Source organism: Polyodon spathula, chromosome 11 (genome assembly GCF_017654505.1).
Source record: "Polyodon spathula isolate WHYD16114869_AA chromosome 11, ASM1765450v1, whole genome shotgun sequence".
NCBI classification, from domain to species: domain Eukaryota; kingdom Metazoa; phylum Chordata; class Actinopteri; order Acipenseriformes; family Polyodontidae; genus Polyodon; species Polyodon spathula.
In genome coordinates, this window is record NC_054544.1 from 47,010,963 (window position 1) to 47,028,504 (window position 17,542).

Sequence of the window (17,542 nt, forward strand, 5' to 3'; positions counted from 1 at the left end):
TATATATATATATATATATATATATATATATATATATATATATATATATATATATGAAGAGTTTAGATGCAAACGCAATATTTGCTATTTGCACCAAAACTGAGCTAAAAGCAGGATCATTCATCTCTAAGTGCCTGCTTTCTGATGTTCAGTGTCCTTTATCCTCAAAACACTCTACACACCACGTTAAATACAACTCACATTATCGTTTCTTTCCATAACTCGATATCCGCCAGGCTTCTAATTTAGCATAATCTGACATATCCACTGAGCCAATCGGCATGCAGCATCACAGTCGTGTGACCCTATTATGGCAGCGCCCAGGAGTAGTATAGTAGCATATTTAATCTTGTTAATTGTGATTTTATGATTAAATGGTGAATAATTAAAAAACATGCATTTTAAGTCAGTTTTCTAACAGGGTGTAGCAATGGTGAATAAGCATTCACAAATAATGCTAAGAAAACTGTCACTCTGTGAAAACTGTGAAACCTCCCGTCTTCAATCTCACTTGCAGTGCCAACCCCATTTAATGGTGTTTTCCGTTTGTGTTCTCCTTATGCATGAGATGAGAAATTTATCGTTTGAATTTACTGAAACATGTTGCATCTTTAGAAGTAAGTGTAAAGTCATTTTACAAAAAATGTGGGGATTTTTACTTGGTTACGACTCTGACTGAAGATGTCATTAGTAAAGGGAGCCAGTTGTACTAAAGAGGTCAAACAGTAGGTCACGTTTTACTAAACATTTAAAAACTAATAAACAAACAGTTACCATAATGGACACTATCATAGTATGTTGCTTAAAACATAATAACACAATATTCATAATAAAGTTGAGTTCTTGTTTATAAACAGTAACAAGTTTAAAGCTTGGGACTCCCTGTCTGTAGCTTGGTGTTCTTTACATTATCATCAGCGTATTTTAAGTGATTGAAAGCTGAAATTACTTTTTTAAAAACACACTTTTCTTAAACCAATACAGTATTGGTAAGCGTTAATCAGTTTGTTTGAAAACCAGGCTTTAATCACACAGGCGTGATTCCATGAGTGCTGCGGGGCTCAAGCACCAATGGAGGAAAATAAGGTCCTGCACAGTGCAAATAAATCACCTGTTCTGTCAAATTATAGTGAGGATGCTCTACAAGCAGAACTGTTATTGCAGCATTTAAAAATATAAAATCAATTTATACAAAGACTCCCAGCTTTCTTGAAAAGATCTGCATTTCCCTTGTTTTTCTTTTGTATTTGTTTTGCTCTCATTAGTATCTATTGTAGATAAGGTGTCCATCAGTTCTGGCAGATTCTACTGTACTTACTGAGGTGGTTTTCTCCCACTGCTAATTAAAAAATATAACCACCTAGCTATTTCATCCCGACGGCTCAACCTGCGTCATGCCTACTGTGGATGTCTGTAACCAGATCCAGACTGCCGTGCTTGATCGTATGCGTGGAGAGGACATTCATCTTATGGATGTGGACTGCCCTTGTAACTTCCAGAGAAATGTGCAGAAAAAAATGAACTTATACAAGGCTAACTGCAGTCATACAGCTGGACTGGAAACTACCATACGAGTCAAAATAGGCTGCAAACTGGTGCTTCGCAAGAACATTGATATTGCCACTGGTCTCATCAATGGGGCAATAGGGAAGCTTCAAGCTGTTTCCTACTATCTGGAAAACACAAGTATGGTCAAAACCATAACCATCTAATTTAACAATGGAGTCACCCATCGTTTTAAATCGTGGACAGAGTCATCAAGAAGCTGCTTGATGAGATTCTGGGATCAATAAAAGCTACTAACAACCAAACAAGCAAGATGGGCCGAATGGCCTCCTCTCATTTGTAAACTTTCTTATGTTCTTATGTTCAAGAGCAATTCCCAGTCATTGGTGCTCATTCAATCACCATTCACAAATGCCAGGGTATACTCTAAAAAACAATTAGGATGGATCTTGGTAACTCTATGATTTCTTCTTATGGACAAAGTTTTGTTGCACTTTCCAGTTACATCCTTAAATGGTGTCCATCTTATCAACTTTTTGACCCCACCTGCATTAAGGCACCTCAAACTGCCCTAAATTGATAAGTTTGAAGGAGACCAAGACGCACAAGGGACACAAGATAAAAGAGCATTTTGCATTTTGCATTTTACCCACCGAGCCATCACTAATGTTCAGGAACAGCAAAAGCCTCAATCTTCTAAGAGAACACTTGCACTTACACATCCATTCAGAGGCTTGAGCAACCCCACTTTCACCTCATGCTATGCAAATACAACATTGCAGTGCCTTCTTCACTTGAAACCTCTGAAGGATTCATTAAAAAGCAGTCAACAAGAGGCTGTCAGGAGCTTTGTTTACAACTGTGAACACTTGCCATCCCCTGCATCTCTAACTACTGTGGATATTTGTCAGGAGAACCCTTCAATAGAACCCTTCAATAGAGGTGAGCAGCAAGATGTTGCAGAGTTTCTCACCAGATTGTCTGGAATTTGTCCTGAAGTATCTCGTATGGTTTCAGTCACAATAAGTCATGACATTCTCTGTGCTAGATGTAACTGCTGCTCATCAAACCGACAGGTGTTGCATGTTTACCCTCTACATGTACCTGCTGGTACACATTCCATGTGATTGGAAGAACTAATTTATAGAAATGACAAATGGGCAACTATTCTTCTCCAATCATGAAGCGTGAACTTATTCAGTCAGCAGGAAGAATGATTGCAGTCCAATCGAGACAGGACTGTTACAAAGCGACACAATGCCAAGTTTACTGCTGTGCAGAAGAGCAAAATTACTCTGGACAACAGAAATGACCAATTTTCTTCCATTATCATACACCAAGGACAGGGCGTTACTTCAGGACACTATGTGTCTCTTCTTGCTGAGGGTACTACTGGAAAATGGGTGCATGTAAATGGTGCACTCATTGAAGTCAAACCATGGCCAACAAATGCAAAGGACATGGACATGGCCTTTTATCAAGAGTTATAATGCTTTACAAGTGCCTTACATTGGCCTAACATCATAACACCTCTATAACAAGGAGAATAATGGGTTTTTTCAGCTTTAAAATGTGTTAGTGTACTACCCTTTAGCACTGACATGCATCTGTACCCTTTTAACCATTCATAACATTGTTGTTTTGTACCTACGTAAATATCAATATATCAATATCTACCAAAACAGACATATTGTTTTCACCACTCACTGATGTACATTTGCAGCTAAAACAACACAATGTTTACACTTTCAATATTGTCCAAAAGTCCCGTCTACCATTATTTTACCTTCAAATATTTTCTCATTTCTCTTCTCGTACTTATTACTCTTGTCTTGTCTGTCTGTCTGTCTGTTTACCGTACACATTCTCGAATAGCTTTCCCTCGCTTTATTCATTATTTGATGAAGTTAAAAAGGAAGTGATGTCTACAACATAAAAATTGTTAATGTAAAAAAAATGTTAGAAAAACGCAACAGCTGTTTAAAGTGCTGATATCAAACACAAAAGCCCAAGTCAGGAGAAAAAAATGTTGTGTCCATCACCTTTCCAGTTGTGCCTATTTGCTTACTATTTGACAAGGTTGCCCCACTTGTTTCTCCTGACTTGGGCTTTTGTGTTTGATATCACCACTTTAAACAGCTGTTGCGTTTTTCTAACTTTTTTTTTTACATTGACATGTTTTTATATATATATATATATATATATATAATATATATATATATATATATATATATATATATATATATACACAGTGCCTATAGAAAGTCTACACCCCCTTTGAAAATGTTCACCTTTTGTTGCCTTATAAGCCTGGAATTAAAATCGTGTTTTTTTTTCATTATTTATCTATACATCCTACCCCACAACTTCCAAGTGAAAAAAATATTCTAGAAATTGGCAGGAAATTAATTAAAAATAAAAACTGAAATAGCTTAGTTGGATAAGTGTCCACCCCCCTTGTAATAGCAATCCTAAATGAGTTCCGGTGTAACCAGTCACCTTCAAAATCACACACTAAGTTATGTGGCCTCCATCTCTGTTAAATTATAGTGATTTCTCTCTGGTGGGTAGTGCATTTCAAAGCAAAGACTCAACCATGAGCACCAAGGTGCTTTCATAAGAACTCTGGGACAAAGTTGTTGAAAGGCACAGATCAGTGGATGGGTATAAAAAATATCAAAGGCCTTGATTATCCCATTATCTGGCAACCCTGGTTTCTAAAATCTAGTTTTCAGCATTGGAAGTAAAATAGTAGAAATGGACAACAAAAAAAACAACGTATATTTCAGCTAATGATTGTTTCAAGATATTTCTCAAAGAAACTGTACATGCAGATTGAGGTCATTTTTTTGCATATGTCAATTTGTCTGGAGAAAATACGATCGACCGCTACTTAGCTACAGAATCACACATTAAACAAAAGGCTACTACAGAGGCTGCTGAACAGAATGTAAAATAAACAGCTTTCAGAAACCAAACTGGAAAGAGAGCGCAGACAAAAAGCATTCCTGTCTGCAAGTTAAATCAATACTAAAATGATGTAGCACAGCCACCTCGCTTCAACCTGCTGCTTACTTTTTCACAGTTAAATTTTAGACCCAGATAGCCACGTTTTCTTTGTTTTGACTCGGTACTAGTAAAATATATCATTGGATGGGACAAATAACACGACAACGAACGTGCTGCATACATTGCCTTTATTAAAGTAAGCCAGATGCCCTTGGGTAACTGAGTTTTGGTGCTGTTTCTAATCGATTTCCACATCTGTATAACTTTGCAAAGCTTTGCCTTACACTTCATACCAATCCAGTGTATGCAGAACATGCAGTCTCATGTATGGGCAAGTCAACTGCAGGGGATGCTGCATGCTTGCTTTTAACAAATGACAGCACTCTGTTTTAGTAAGGAAGCAAGTACCACTATTTTTAGGCTTTATAGTGTTCTGAAATAATGTCTACTTGGGTTTATTTAATGTTTAAACGGGTCCACGAAATGTGGACGTAATCCTAATTTTATTCCGCAACTTACCCGTGAAAATAAGTAAATTTACTGCGATTTAAGTAGACCCCTAGTTATAACTACTGCAGAACGGACAGAGTAATTCAAAATAATTGAAAGTCATTTATAGTGATTAAAATTATAGAAGTGGGTTTGATCAAGATGTAAACTGGTATAAGTGCAGTTGGATTTTAGAGCATTTTACAGCACTGGGGAATCCCCCTCTTTGCTGCAGTGTCTTGGTGTGTAGAGCTGAGCTATATGTAACAACTGGAATGCTCTAATTTGTGCTCTCTCTCTCCAGGGGAGCACCTGCGGATTTGCCCCCAGGGCTACACCTGCTGCACTAGCCAGATGGAGGAGACGTTCTCGAACCTGAGCCGCAGAGAGTTTGAGGGGCGGGTGAAGGAGGCGGGCCGATCTCTGCAGGCCATGCTCAACGCACAGCACAAGAACTTCGATGGTGAGCACTGGACTTGAGCTTACTGTGGGGATACAATGGTGGAAAGGCAGGGCTGGCAAAAAGAGTCCTATTGCACAACAGTTTCAACTACTCCAGGTTTTAATACAAGCCTCTTTTGCTACAGTGTGCTCAGGAGCATCTTATAGAACTCATAGTAAAACCATTAATGGATCAAACTGCTATGCAATGGAGGCCATGTTTCCATCCCTGGGACATATTCTGCTGCCACACAAGGCAATGCAAGACTAGCTTAGCATGTGAATTGCTTTAACAAATTTAGAAAGACAAACAGCCCTAGTTGTAGTCCTTAATTTATATGGCTCTTTCTGGAAAAACATACTTGTGGTATGAATAGGGTAGCTCATGAAGTGATGTCACTAATCAGAAGAATATCTTACCCAATAGCCTTGAATCCACTAATCATCTAACCTCTACTGCGTAGCCTCTGCAGATTATGCATATTCAAGGTGCTGGACATACAGGACTGCACTTCATACATCACTGATACTTTTTTCAAATCCAATGTTGGTTAGGACAAGTAATTGAGAGAAACTGGTTTGAAGTTGTTAGGTATTAATTAAATGGAATAAAATGTGTTAATTTCTGAACACAAAACAGTGTGGTCCCTCAGTTTCCCTTGTTTACAGTTATTGAGTATCAGTCAATAACAATATGACAATGTTATTTAATGTAGAGCCGGTCATGCTCAATCTAACTAAAACATATTTATATTTGATAAGTTGATTATTTGTCTTTCATTTCTTGTATCTTTTTTAAATGAAATCTTTTTTCACTTTCCTTAGTTTCCTTGCAAATGTGTCATCTTTCCAGTGAGTTGTGGGATTGTAGTCCTGGGCAAGGTGTTCTGTGTGATTAACGAAGGTCACATCTCCCTGACGAATCAGGTGCATTTGCTTGTTCTGCAGCAGATATTCTGGTTAGTTATTGTCCTCGGTACGGCAGTACAGCACTAAAAATATCAGCGCCCCGGATGAGAGGAAAATTAATTTTCAAGTGGCTTTTAAAACTCAATTGCCATTGATTGGTACTCGATTGTAATGGTGAGGGAAGGACAGAAGTTGACAATATATGGTGGATATTTTGTGGAGCTAATCTACGTGTTTAATCAAACTGATAAAGGCATGTTCTGAAACTCTGTGGCTTGGGCAGAATGTGGTCATACTTGTGCATAATACAGAAAGTCAAAGGCAAGAACAAGCATGCAAGATTCAATACTGAACTGTTTACTGCTTCTTGTTTGCAGCGCTGCAGTTAGTCAAGGTTTTTAAAGGGAGATTTCATTTCTTTAATGTTTACTATTCCTAGCAAGGGTAGGCATCGCATATCTGCAAATGGTGTCACGTAAACGTACCAGCAAAACACCCTTTCCCACGCCTTTCCCATGCTTCTACTATGCATTATAAAATGCATAGTCGCCTTGTTTTTTAATGTGCTTTACCATACCTTTCTGGGTTTACGTATGCTTTCCTATGGGGAACATTACCTAAGGATTATCATTGGCAGTCAGGTCTGCCAAACCATCCTCAGTGGATAGCAGTCTCTGATTCCTGCAGAGGAGGTGTACTGCTGTGGGAAACTGAAGTCTGTTCTCAGCTTGTGTATATCCTGTCAGTCATGTGAGGGAAGGAGTTCTGGAATGTTGTATTGAAGTGAGGCAGATGCAATGAAATTCCAGCATGCTTCCCTAATGGTTATTTTCCACTGGTTTGATATTACAGTTTACTTGTTAGTCTGGAAGTACAGACTGAGGCTGTGACATGCAGAGTGGCACTCTGCGGGCTCACCTTCCATTCCTTAAGGCTGCAGACAGGGACACTGTGACAGAAATACAATGATTCTTGATTGTAAATCTCCCTTCAGATGTGAGGGTGCTAAGCAGCGAGAACAGAGTTCTTTGGACATGCTGGCATGATAGTTCTTTCTCAGGATTCAAGGGAAGTCGGCCAGCCTGGAAGGGGCGAGACTCCGTTGCAATAACACATTGACCCGGAAGGGAAACGACGTGGCAGCCGCAGATTGGAGAGGCGGTTGCACTCATTCACCGAGGGGTCATGTGTGACAGCATAAAGGGATGGGTATTTTCCATACCTTACTATGCTTTTTGTGTGCTTTTTATATCCCCATTTTTAAGTGCAGGGCTTCCTTCTCACAGGGTCGACTGGACATAATAAATGATATGAGACAGGCTCGACTGGACATATTAACTGATATTGCATTTCTATTAGATATTTCTCCTATTCCAGTACCCAATTCACTATACATTCCTTTACTTTTATTATGGTAAACTTTTATAAGGAAGCCTGTTTAAAATATATGGACATGAAAGAGGCTAGTTCTTGAGGTAATGTGTTCCCGATGCTGTCCGCAGGGGAGTGTGCAGAGCACAGGCTGTGCTGTTTCTTTAATCTCTGGCAGGGGCTGCTGCCCACGCCATGAGGTAGCCAGCTCATTCCAGCGGCTTGCGTGCAGTCTGTGCTCTGTGGCTCTCACAGAAATCACTGGCTAGTGTCGTGTTTGTCAAGTTGAGAGTGAACAACTGCAACAGCACCAGGGTGCACACAGAATGGGGGCCAACCAATGAGCAGGGAGCAAACAGGCAGCAAACAGCAGCTGTGTGTGTGTGCGCTTCTGTGTGTGTCTGTACGTGTGTGTCTGTGTGTGTGGGGGGGGGGGGGGGGGGGTCTTCCTCTTAACTGTTGCTATGGCTGCCAATATGAAAATATAAATGACTAGTACTCTGGAAATCATGCCTAAAGGATGTTCCTCAGAACAAGTTATTGAGTGTCATAACCCAGGGGTGTATGGAGGCATACATTTTGAATTTGTATTGTTTATAATTTGTATTGTTTTTAAAATCTGTGTTTAGTTTAAAATTATTCATAAGTTTAGGATCACATACATACCTTGGTACCCTTTAATGCAGAGGTTCTCCACCACTAGGGGGCCTTGAGGAAGTTTCAAGGGGTCCTCCAAAAAGAATGTGTTATTTTCCCTGCATGCTTATGACATGCTGAAACCTGTTATTGAATGCATAATGATACCTCTTTTTTTATATATTTCTTATGCAGTTAAGAGGACAGAGCACCAAAGCTTAGTAATCATAAGCTACATCAAAAGATGTGTATGTCAGTCTTTCGAATTTAAATGTTCAGCAGTATCTATCAGATGGGAATTACCTTGAGGAACTTGATAATGGTGAAGGCCTTCTTTGGCTGTGGCCACTAGAATGTAACACAGACGAGGATGATTGTGAGGGACTCTGCCTGCCCTGGTAATTAGAACCAGACCTTTGCAGCAAGGGATGCCTATATATTTAGCTTTGTCTGTGTCATTTGATGATGCCATTGCGTAAAATTTGGGTTTCTCTGCTTTTGAAGGATTCGGCATCACTGGGCTTCCTGTAAAGAATTTGATGGTTAAAATTATATTCATGTTTCATATTTAATCATTATCAAGCACAACATTTTGCATATTCATTTTATATATATATACACACACACACACACACACACACACACACATACAGTGCCGTGAAAAAGTATTTGCCCCCTGTCTGATTTTCTGCATTTTTGCATATTTCTGACACTGAATGTTATCAGATCTTCAACTAAAATCTAATATTAGATAAAAGGGACCCTGAGTGAACAAATAACACAAAATTATTAAAGAAAGTTATGCACCCAAAGCCCCCGTGTGAAAAAGTAATCGCCCCCTTAGACTCAATAACTGGTTACGCCACCTTTAGCAGCAATAACTGCAACCAAACGCTTCCTGTAGTTATTGATCAGTCTCTCACAGCGCCGTGGAGGAATTTTGACCCACTCTTTCATGCAGAACTGCTTTAACTCTGTGACATTTGTGAGTTTTTGAGCATAAACTGCTCGTTTCAGGTCCTGCCACAATATCTCAATGGTTTTAGGTCTGGACTTTGACTAGGCCATTGCCATTTCTTGTTCTTCAACCATTCTGATGTAGATTTACTGTGTGTTTCGGATCATTGTCTTGCTGCGTGACCCAGCTGCATTTCAGCTTCAGCTCATGGACAGATGGTCTGACATTCTCCTGTAGAAGTATTTGATGCAGAGCAGAATTCATGGTTCCTTCAATGATGGCAAGTCATCCAGGTCCTGGTGAAGCAAAGCATCCCCAAATCATGACACTACCACCACCATGCTTGACCGTAGGTATGAGGTTCTTACTGTGGAATGCAGTGTTTGGTTTTCACCAGACATAACAGGGCCCATGTTGGCCAAAAAGTTCCACTTGTGACTCATCTGTCCATAGAACATTGTTCCAGAACTCTTGATGATCATTGAGGTGCTTTTTGGCAAACTTGAGACGAGCATTCATGTTCTTCTTGGTGAGCAGTGATTTCCGCCTTGCTACTCTGCCATGAATCCCATTTTTGCCCAGTGTCTTTCTGATGGTGGAGTCATGAACACTGACCTTAGCCGAGATGAGAAAGGTCTGCAGATCCCTGGATGTTGTTCTAGGGTTCTTTGTGACTTTCTGGACGATTTTACGCCTTGCTCTTGGAGAGATTTTGGCAAGAGGGCCACTCCTTGGAAGATTCACTACTGTGCCAAACATTCTCTATTAGGACAATATGGCTCTGACTGTGGTTTGATGGAGCCCCAGAGCCTTAGAAATGGCTTTGTAACCCTTTCCAGACTGATAGGCATCAGCTACTTTTTTTTCCAGAGGTCTTCAGGAATTTCTTTTGTTCATGGCATGATGTGCCTCTGGAACCTGTGTGCTGACAACTTCACTCTGATGGTAAGGGCCAAAGTTAGTCAGATTTATATTGGGCAGGGCTGACCCAAATCAGGCCTGATTGTTAACCAAAGTATTCAAACAGCTGACCCTAATTATCCCTTTAATTGGGTTGAGTTAACTAGGGGGGCAATAACTTTTTCACACCTGAAGATTGCATGTTTGATTACCTTGCACACCAAACAAATGAAAGAAACACAAAACTTTGGTGTCATTTGTTTTCTCTAAACAAAAGAGAGTCTAACTAACTAGATATATGAAACCCATCTAGGGTTTTCTGGGTAGATCCCAAAGACACTGCAGTATTCAAGGCTATTTGTTTTTTGTTTTTTGTTTTGTTTTTAAATGTCGTGTTTCATAGCTGTACAGACATTCTATGTCATTACCCATCTGTGCTTCAGCTTTATTTGGATGATTGCCTTTACCTTGTTTTAATCTCCTGTTCCTCTCCAGTTTCTCTGAGATACGAACGTACCAGCTTTACATCTTTTTTTAATTTTTTTTTTCCGTATTCTCATTTTGTTGATCATTAATGAACATTTCTGTACTGTGGGTGTTGTCGAGTGGTTGAAAACGACACATTTTGTGTTTGAATTGAAAGTGATGGTCTCGGATTATGAAAATATAGCCTTCATTCATTTATAATATATATTGATTTGCAGAAGTATTCACTCCCTACCAATGATGTCATATTTTGTTGAATTACAAATAATGTATGCACAGTTCTTCAAACAAACTTTTTTTTTTTTATTCAAAGCTGTAGTTGTTAAACTGAACACTGTTAAATGTCAGCAAAACTTGCAAAAAAAATGTCCAAAATGAAATTTACTGGTTGCATAAGTATTTAGCCCCTTAAGTCAGTACTTGGCAGAAGCACCTTTTGCAGCAATTACTGCTATAAGTCTTTTTGGATAGGTCTCTACTAGCTTTGCACAGTAGGATGGTGAGATTTTTGCCAGTTGTTCACAGGAAAATTGCTCCAGTTCTGATAAGTTTGTTGGTCGATGGACTACAATCTTCAAGTCTCGCCATAAATTTTCAATTGGATTCAAGTCAGGACTTTGACTGGGCCACTCAAGAACATTAAAATCTCTTCTTTTTCAACCACTCCAGTGTGGCTTTGGCTTTGTGCTTCGGGTCATTGTCCTGCTGAAATGTGAATTTCCTCCCCAGTTTCAGAGTCGTGGCTGACTCAAAGAGGTTTTCCTCAAGGATTCGCCTGTACTTTGTACCATCCATTCTCCCTTCTATCCTGACAGTCCCTGCTGAAGAGAAGCATCCCCATAACTTGATGCTGCCACCACCGTGTTGACTGGGTGATGTGCAGTGTTGGGCTTGTGCCAGACTCTTGCAGTGCTTGGAATTTAGACTGAAAAGTTATATTTTTGTCTCGTCTGACCACAAAACCTTTTTCCACATGTCTGCAGTGTAGGACATATTCCCTGAGCATGATAATACATGAATGTGTATTGGAAATATAACTGGATTCATTAATGAAACTCTGTATCTCGAGAAACAGGACAAACTGCTGTGTCTTGAGAAGGAGGCCTCTGGTTTGCAGACAAACTGAACTATGTGACCTATTGATTAGAGGACAAGTGCCTGAACTACATTTGAAAGAGTATCACACCATCTATCTTTCTTTTTGCTTAGCTGGAAGTGCAATTTTAGTTCATCCCAATGAGACAAAATCATAGCGCTGCAATCATAGATAGTGATCCATCTTGTCATTGACAGCTGTAGTATTTTCAGAGGGCAGTACCATCGCTGATGAGTTTGTAGACTTGTAGCCTCTGACTCTTGATTGCTGTGAAAATACCACCTGTATGTATGTGAAACCAAGAACTCTATTCCTAGGTAGCGTCTCAACTGCTTTACTTGCACGTGATTGCAGGGAATGATATACGCGTTTTACCAGGACAAGGTTGAGATTTTTTTCTTTGAGACGTGTGTACACCGAATTATGCCTCCTGACCATCACGCTGCATCCGTCAGTGCCGATTCCAAAGCATTTTGAAAATTTCAGGCTACAGCTTTCAATGAACTTAAGTAAATGAGTCGAAATGGCTTCCCAAAAATGTCGAGATTATTTTGTTCAGAGATTTGCTGAAATAGCAGATAACTAAACACTTTGCTTGTCACTCGTATGACAAGCGAGTACTCAACATCACCAATGTCTTGAAGTAAATCTCTCTGCATTTCAGGACCTATGACATTGTTGATGAGTGCTATGCCTTGGTTCTGTGCAGTTTCACATCCTTCTCACACAATGTTTCAGCCAATTCTCCGAGGTGATCTACTGCTTTGTATACTGGTATGGCATGCAATAAAAGCAGCAGTTTTCAACTTTGCTGGCAATTGTATCTACTGGTTATGTTGGTATTGCCAAGTCAGAGATTGTTTATTTCCCAGCTTTGTGTTAGTTTATAGCAACTTATCTCAGATTTTATAAAAAAATGTTTCAATTTAGCACAGGCCTATCTTCCAGCTGACAAAAAAAAATATTAGTAATTTATAATTTATATAATAGGTTCACAGTGCATAAGCTTAACATATTTTGAAGTTATAGTTAGGTGTATATGATTAGATATAGTTTAACTGAATATTGAAATAAGGACTAGACTGCCTACCTGGGGTTTCTTGAAGGCTCTGTGATGAAAATGGAGCACAGCTCTTCTTGTGTTTCTCTGTTTCAGCGTGATCAGCTCTAATTCACTTACACAGAGCCTTCATGTCATCACCCTTTACAGGCCATATCCACTCTTTGAGACCAGACTCTTTTTCCCACAATTTAGTGTAGCATTTACCATATTTAGCCCACTGTGGCAAAACTGTTATTTATGTGCAGGTGATCAGTGAACAGACAAGTATAAGAACATAAGAAAGTTTACAAACGAGAGGAGGCCATTCGGCCCATCTTGCTCGTTTGGTTGTTAGTAGCTTATTGATCCCAAAATCTCATCAAGCAGCTTCTTGAAGGATCCCAGGGTGTCAGCTTCAACAACATTACTGGGGAGTTGATTCCAGACCCTCACAATTCTCTGTGTAAAAAAGTGTCTCCTATTTTCTGTTCTGAATGCCCCTTTTTCTAAACTCCATTTGTGACCCCTGGTCCTTGTTTCTTTTTTCAGGCTGAAAAAGTCCCTTGGGTCGATACTGTCAATACCTTTTAGAATTTTGAATGCTTGAATTAGGTCGCCACGTAGTCTTCTTTGTTCAAGACTGAACAGATTCAATTCTTTTAGCCTGTCTGCATATGACATGCCTTTTAAGCCCGGAATAATTCTGGTCGCTCTTCTTTGCACTCTTTCTAGAGCAGCAATATCTTTTTTATAGCGAGGTGACCAGAACTGCACACAATATTCAAGATGAGGTCTTACAAGTGCATTGTACAGTTTTAACATTACTTCCCTTGATTTAAATTCAACACTTTTCACAATGTATCCGAGCATCTTGTTAGCCTTTTTTATAGCTTCCCCACATTGCCTAGATGAAGACATTTCTGAGTCAACAAAAACTCCTAGGTCTTTTTCATAGATTCCTTCTCCAATTTCAATATCTCCCATATGATATTTATAATCCAGGTGCAAAGTTTGTTTAATGATTTTTATGTCCTGTTGCTGACGGCAAAACAAACAGTAAACAATAATGATGGTAAGTAATACAGTGGCATGTATTACTTACTTTATAATCCCCAGGTTGGTTCTGAAATAATAGTATCATTTATTGTACACCCACACGAAACACAAAACACAAGTCTGTTAGTGTGTGAATTAGTGCTTGTGGTGCAAATACAGTATTTGTGATACAGTGCAGTGCTGTTCCGGGTTTGTACTGGCCTCTGGCGACAGCTCCGGAACATGTTAGCTGTCTAATAACAACAAGCAACAATTAGACAACACAAACAAACACTCGCTATACAGATACAGAAAACACAGGTCCTTCCGGGTTCTTTTTCATAAACCAAAACGAATTAACAGATTACGTCGCTTCGACCACCTACTTATACCGTCATTCATGACCCCTTGGTAAACGATTGCAGCCGCTCCTTCAATCCATGGTTCCCACATAGTATCCCTTCCAATTCGTTGCCTGATTGGTATAAATAGAAAATGAGAAATGTTGGTTGGCCAATGTATGAGATGTCAAATCAGAATCATGCATTTTATGGGTTACCACTTACACTTTATTTAGCATATTTGTGTAGTTATTGCAAGTGTACCGATCTTAGTTCCCACAGGCAGGGGTTTTGCACAGGCGGAGGTGGGACGTGAACCTGGGACCGCCTGCACTGAAGCATAGCGCCAATACCGCTGTACAAAAGAGCTGCCTCACTTGCAGGACCCTGCCACCCTGACCCTTACTCCCTTGCATGCAACACAAGCACAAATAATGTAGAAATGTTCTGTGCTCATTTTCACCAAGCGACCAAGGCTTAAACAAGCCCAAAATATACCAATAAGCGGCAAAGCAAAATTGTAAGCAACTGCGTGGATGGACAAGCCCAATTCCACATTTAAATGGAACTGGCAACACTGGTTGTGTTGCTGCGAGTAAGACTGACAGCTGAGAGCTGTCTCAGTCAGAACTGTGATGCGAGCAAGGGGGTGTGGCCACTGGACTGCATGTTCTGTTTGTAATGGTTCTGTGATTTGGTTTGTTTATGTTCTGTTGTTAGCCACACTGGACCTGCAGGGAGGTATAGTAGCCTTCATCCTAGCTTGCAAAAGGACACTCACAGAACTGTTCAGGGAAGTGCACCGTCTGGTCTGGACAGCTCCAGAGAGGAGGGGGTGGGGGGGGGGTGCTGTGGTTGGCTGAGGCTAATAACAATGTATCTGTTCATGTTTATCTGTTCAACTCCACTAAACAGACAAGTTTACCCACTTTTATTTACCACTACACCAGTACATACCAAGGACCTCAAATCGACGTACAGTCAACGTCAGAAGAAGACGCTGTTGCAACGTCACTAAACTGATATTGATTGCAAGGTTGTATTTTGGTTGTCTGACGTCATGACCAAAATTCAATCAAGAGTGCATTTTTGCACTATGACCAGGTCATCTGGTTGTGTGTTTTCGCGATGCGGTCACTGGACCAGTGAACGGGGTTTGTGGCATGGTTCATGGTTGTAACCAGTGCCATAGAGTATCATTAAGGTGAGTGCACTCTGATGGCGCTTGGTAATTCAAAGACCCTTTTTAATAGGTTATGTGGATTCGGGAGACATAAACTAGTCCCTGTTTATAATGTTGCTTCAATGACTACCTTGTGCTTGCAGTGCAACTCAAGGACCATCTGGATAATAGAAAGTTTAAGTCTGAGATTTACCTTGGGAAAGCTGAAAATTGGTTATTTTTATTAATGTAACGCACAAGATCAAATAGTGTGGCTGCTTTTAAAAGCCTTAACCCTTAGCAGTCCATTTATTCAGCACCTGTCAGGCGCGTCAGGTCCAGTTTATTTTCATATGTACTGTTCAAGTATTTTTTCACAGTAAAACATGTTTAAAAGGCCCTGCATATCAACAGGATACTCAGTACTGCATCTCCAGCCAATCCCCATGCCTTGTTTGGTGTATTCATCACATAACTCTTCATAGGGCTAGGTGGTTTGTGGCAACCGCCCCATATGTGCTGCAGTATTGCGCGGCGTCTGCTTTATTCTTAAATGAGTAGCAGTAAGCCTGGCCAGGTCAGTTCAATTTTCTATATTCGTAAGTAAAGTTGTTGCAGGTGTTCTGTGATTTTTAATTCTCACAAGATATCTTATAAAGAAACTGTCCAGGCATTAGCTTAAAAGAAAATTATATATTTTTAAACTGTGCCTTAAAACCGTTTTTATATTGTACTGGTTTGTGGTATTTTTCTAGGTTTGCTATGCATTTTTTGTTATGCTGATGCTCTTAGTTTTCACCCTTTCGGCTGTCCGTAGTTGGGGGCGGGGCTTATGCGTCCTTCGGTCATTGCTGGCCAGTTCAAAAAGAGAACCAGATCGGTAACAGCGTCTCGCTTATTTTCTCTCCTACTCCCTCGATCTGTTCTGATTTTTATCAGAGCTTTCGGTCAATGAGGAGTTTACATTTTGTTAGTCTGTGTTTTATTCATGTCTGTCTTTTGGTCAGCAGTATTTTATTTTGGTAAACGAGTCAAAATCTTTCGCTGTGTTTTAGATCTTCTTTTTTTTCTTTTTAAACAAACAATAGTAACAACATATATAGTAACAGGAGGTGAACAAACAAGAGTCTCTTCTTCTGAACATACGGGCCTACACCCATGAGGAAAGAGAACATGAAATGCCCCTGCCCCTTTTTTTTATTTATTATTATTTTTTATATTTCCTCAATCAAACGCAGGGGTGGTCGAATTTCCCTGCGTTAGGAGGGACGCAAAAGCACTGCACTGTCACCAGCAGGTTTCTTCTGAGCAGTAGATAGCGCCATACAAGAACTCTGAGGTTCCACTGCAGGATGCGCCAGAGAAGAAACTGAATCGCTGTTCATGTTACTGTTATTCTGCTCCTTTACTTATTGTATTCGTTATCCATCTGAGGTCTTGCTGAAAATGTTTCCCTTGTTTTGAGAAGATGGCGACAATTGCGTCTCTTAGTTTGACCTCTTTCTGTCTCCATCAGGAAAGAACGTGGGGCTACCTGTGTCCGTACCTTTGCTCTTTTTCCCACCCGTTTCCCCCTGTAGTCTGACGATGTCACTTCCCTGCAAAGGCTTAAGGTATCTCACATTTTTGTCATAATACTTCTTGTTCCGTGAAGTAAACTTAACCCTTGTTGAGTTTGCATGGCTCTGGGAAGACATGCCCTTATCTTCCTGTTCAGGAGTAACTCTGCTGGAGACAAGCCACATTCCAGTAGTGCTGCTCTGTAAGCCAACAGGGCTAAATTTGGATCCTCTCCTGTCTCAATGGCTTTCTTGAACATCCTCTTCACAATTTTAACCCCTACTTCTGCCTGCCCATTAGATTGTGGGAAGTGTGGACTTGAAGTGATGTGAGAGCACTCATACTCCGCTGCGAACCTAGCAAACTCCAGACTGCTGAACTGTGCTCCATTGTCACTCACTACAACCAGAGGGATACCATGCCTTGCAACAATGGATTTTGTGTGCGCAATCACTGTGCTGTAGTTAGTATTTGATAATGAAACCACTTCTGGATAGTTGGAGTAATAATCAGTGAGAAGTAGATAATCTTTACCTTTCAGCTGAAACAGGTCTGCTCCCACTTTCTCCCAGGGACCAGTTGGAAGTTCTTGTGGAAGAAG

At 40.1% G+C, this 17,542-nt stretch overlaps 1 protein-coding gene across 1 annotated transcript in view; it reads left to right on the forward strand.

Moving 5' to 3' along the window:
- Positions 1-17,542, forward strand: part of gpc1a (glypican 1a) — an 88,716-nt gene that overhangs the window by 28,600 nt on the left and 42,574 nt on the right. Inside the window, exon 2 of the mRNA XM_041264659.1 lies at positions 5,309-5,467. Coding sequence (XP_041120593.1) covers positions 5,309-5,467 — 159 coding nt within the window. The remainder of the gene's footprint in view (positions 1-5,308; positions 5,468-17,542) is intronic.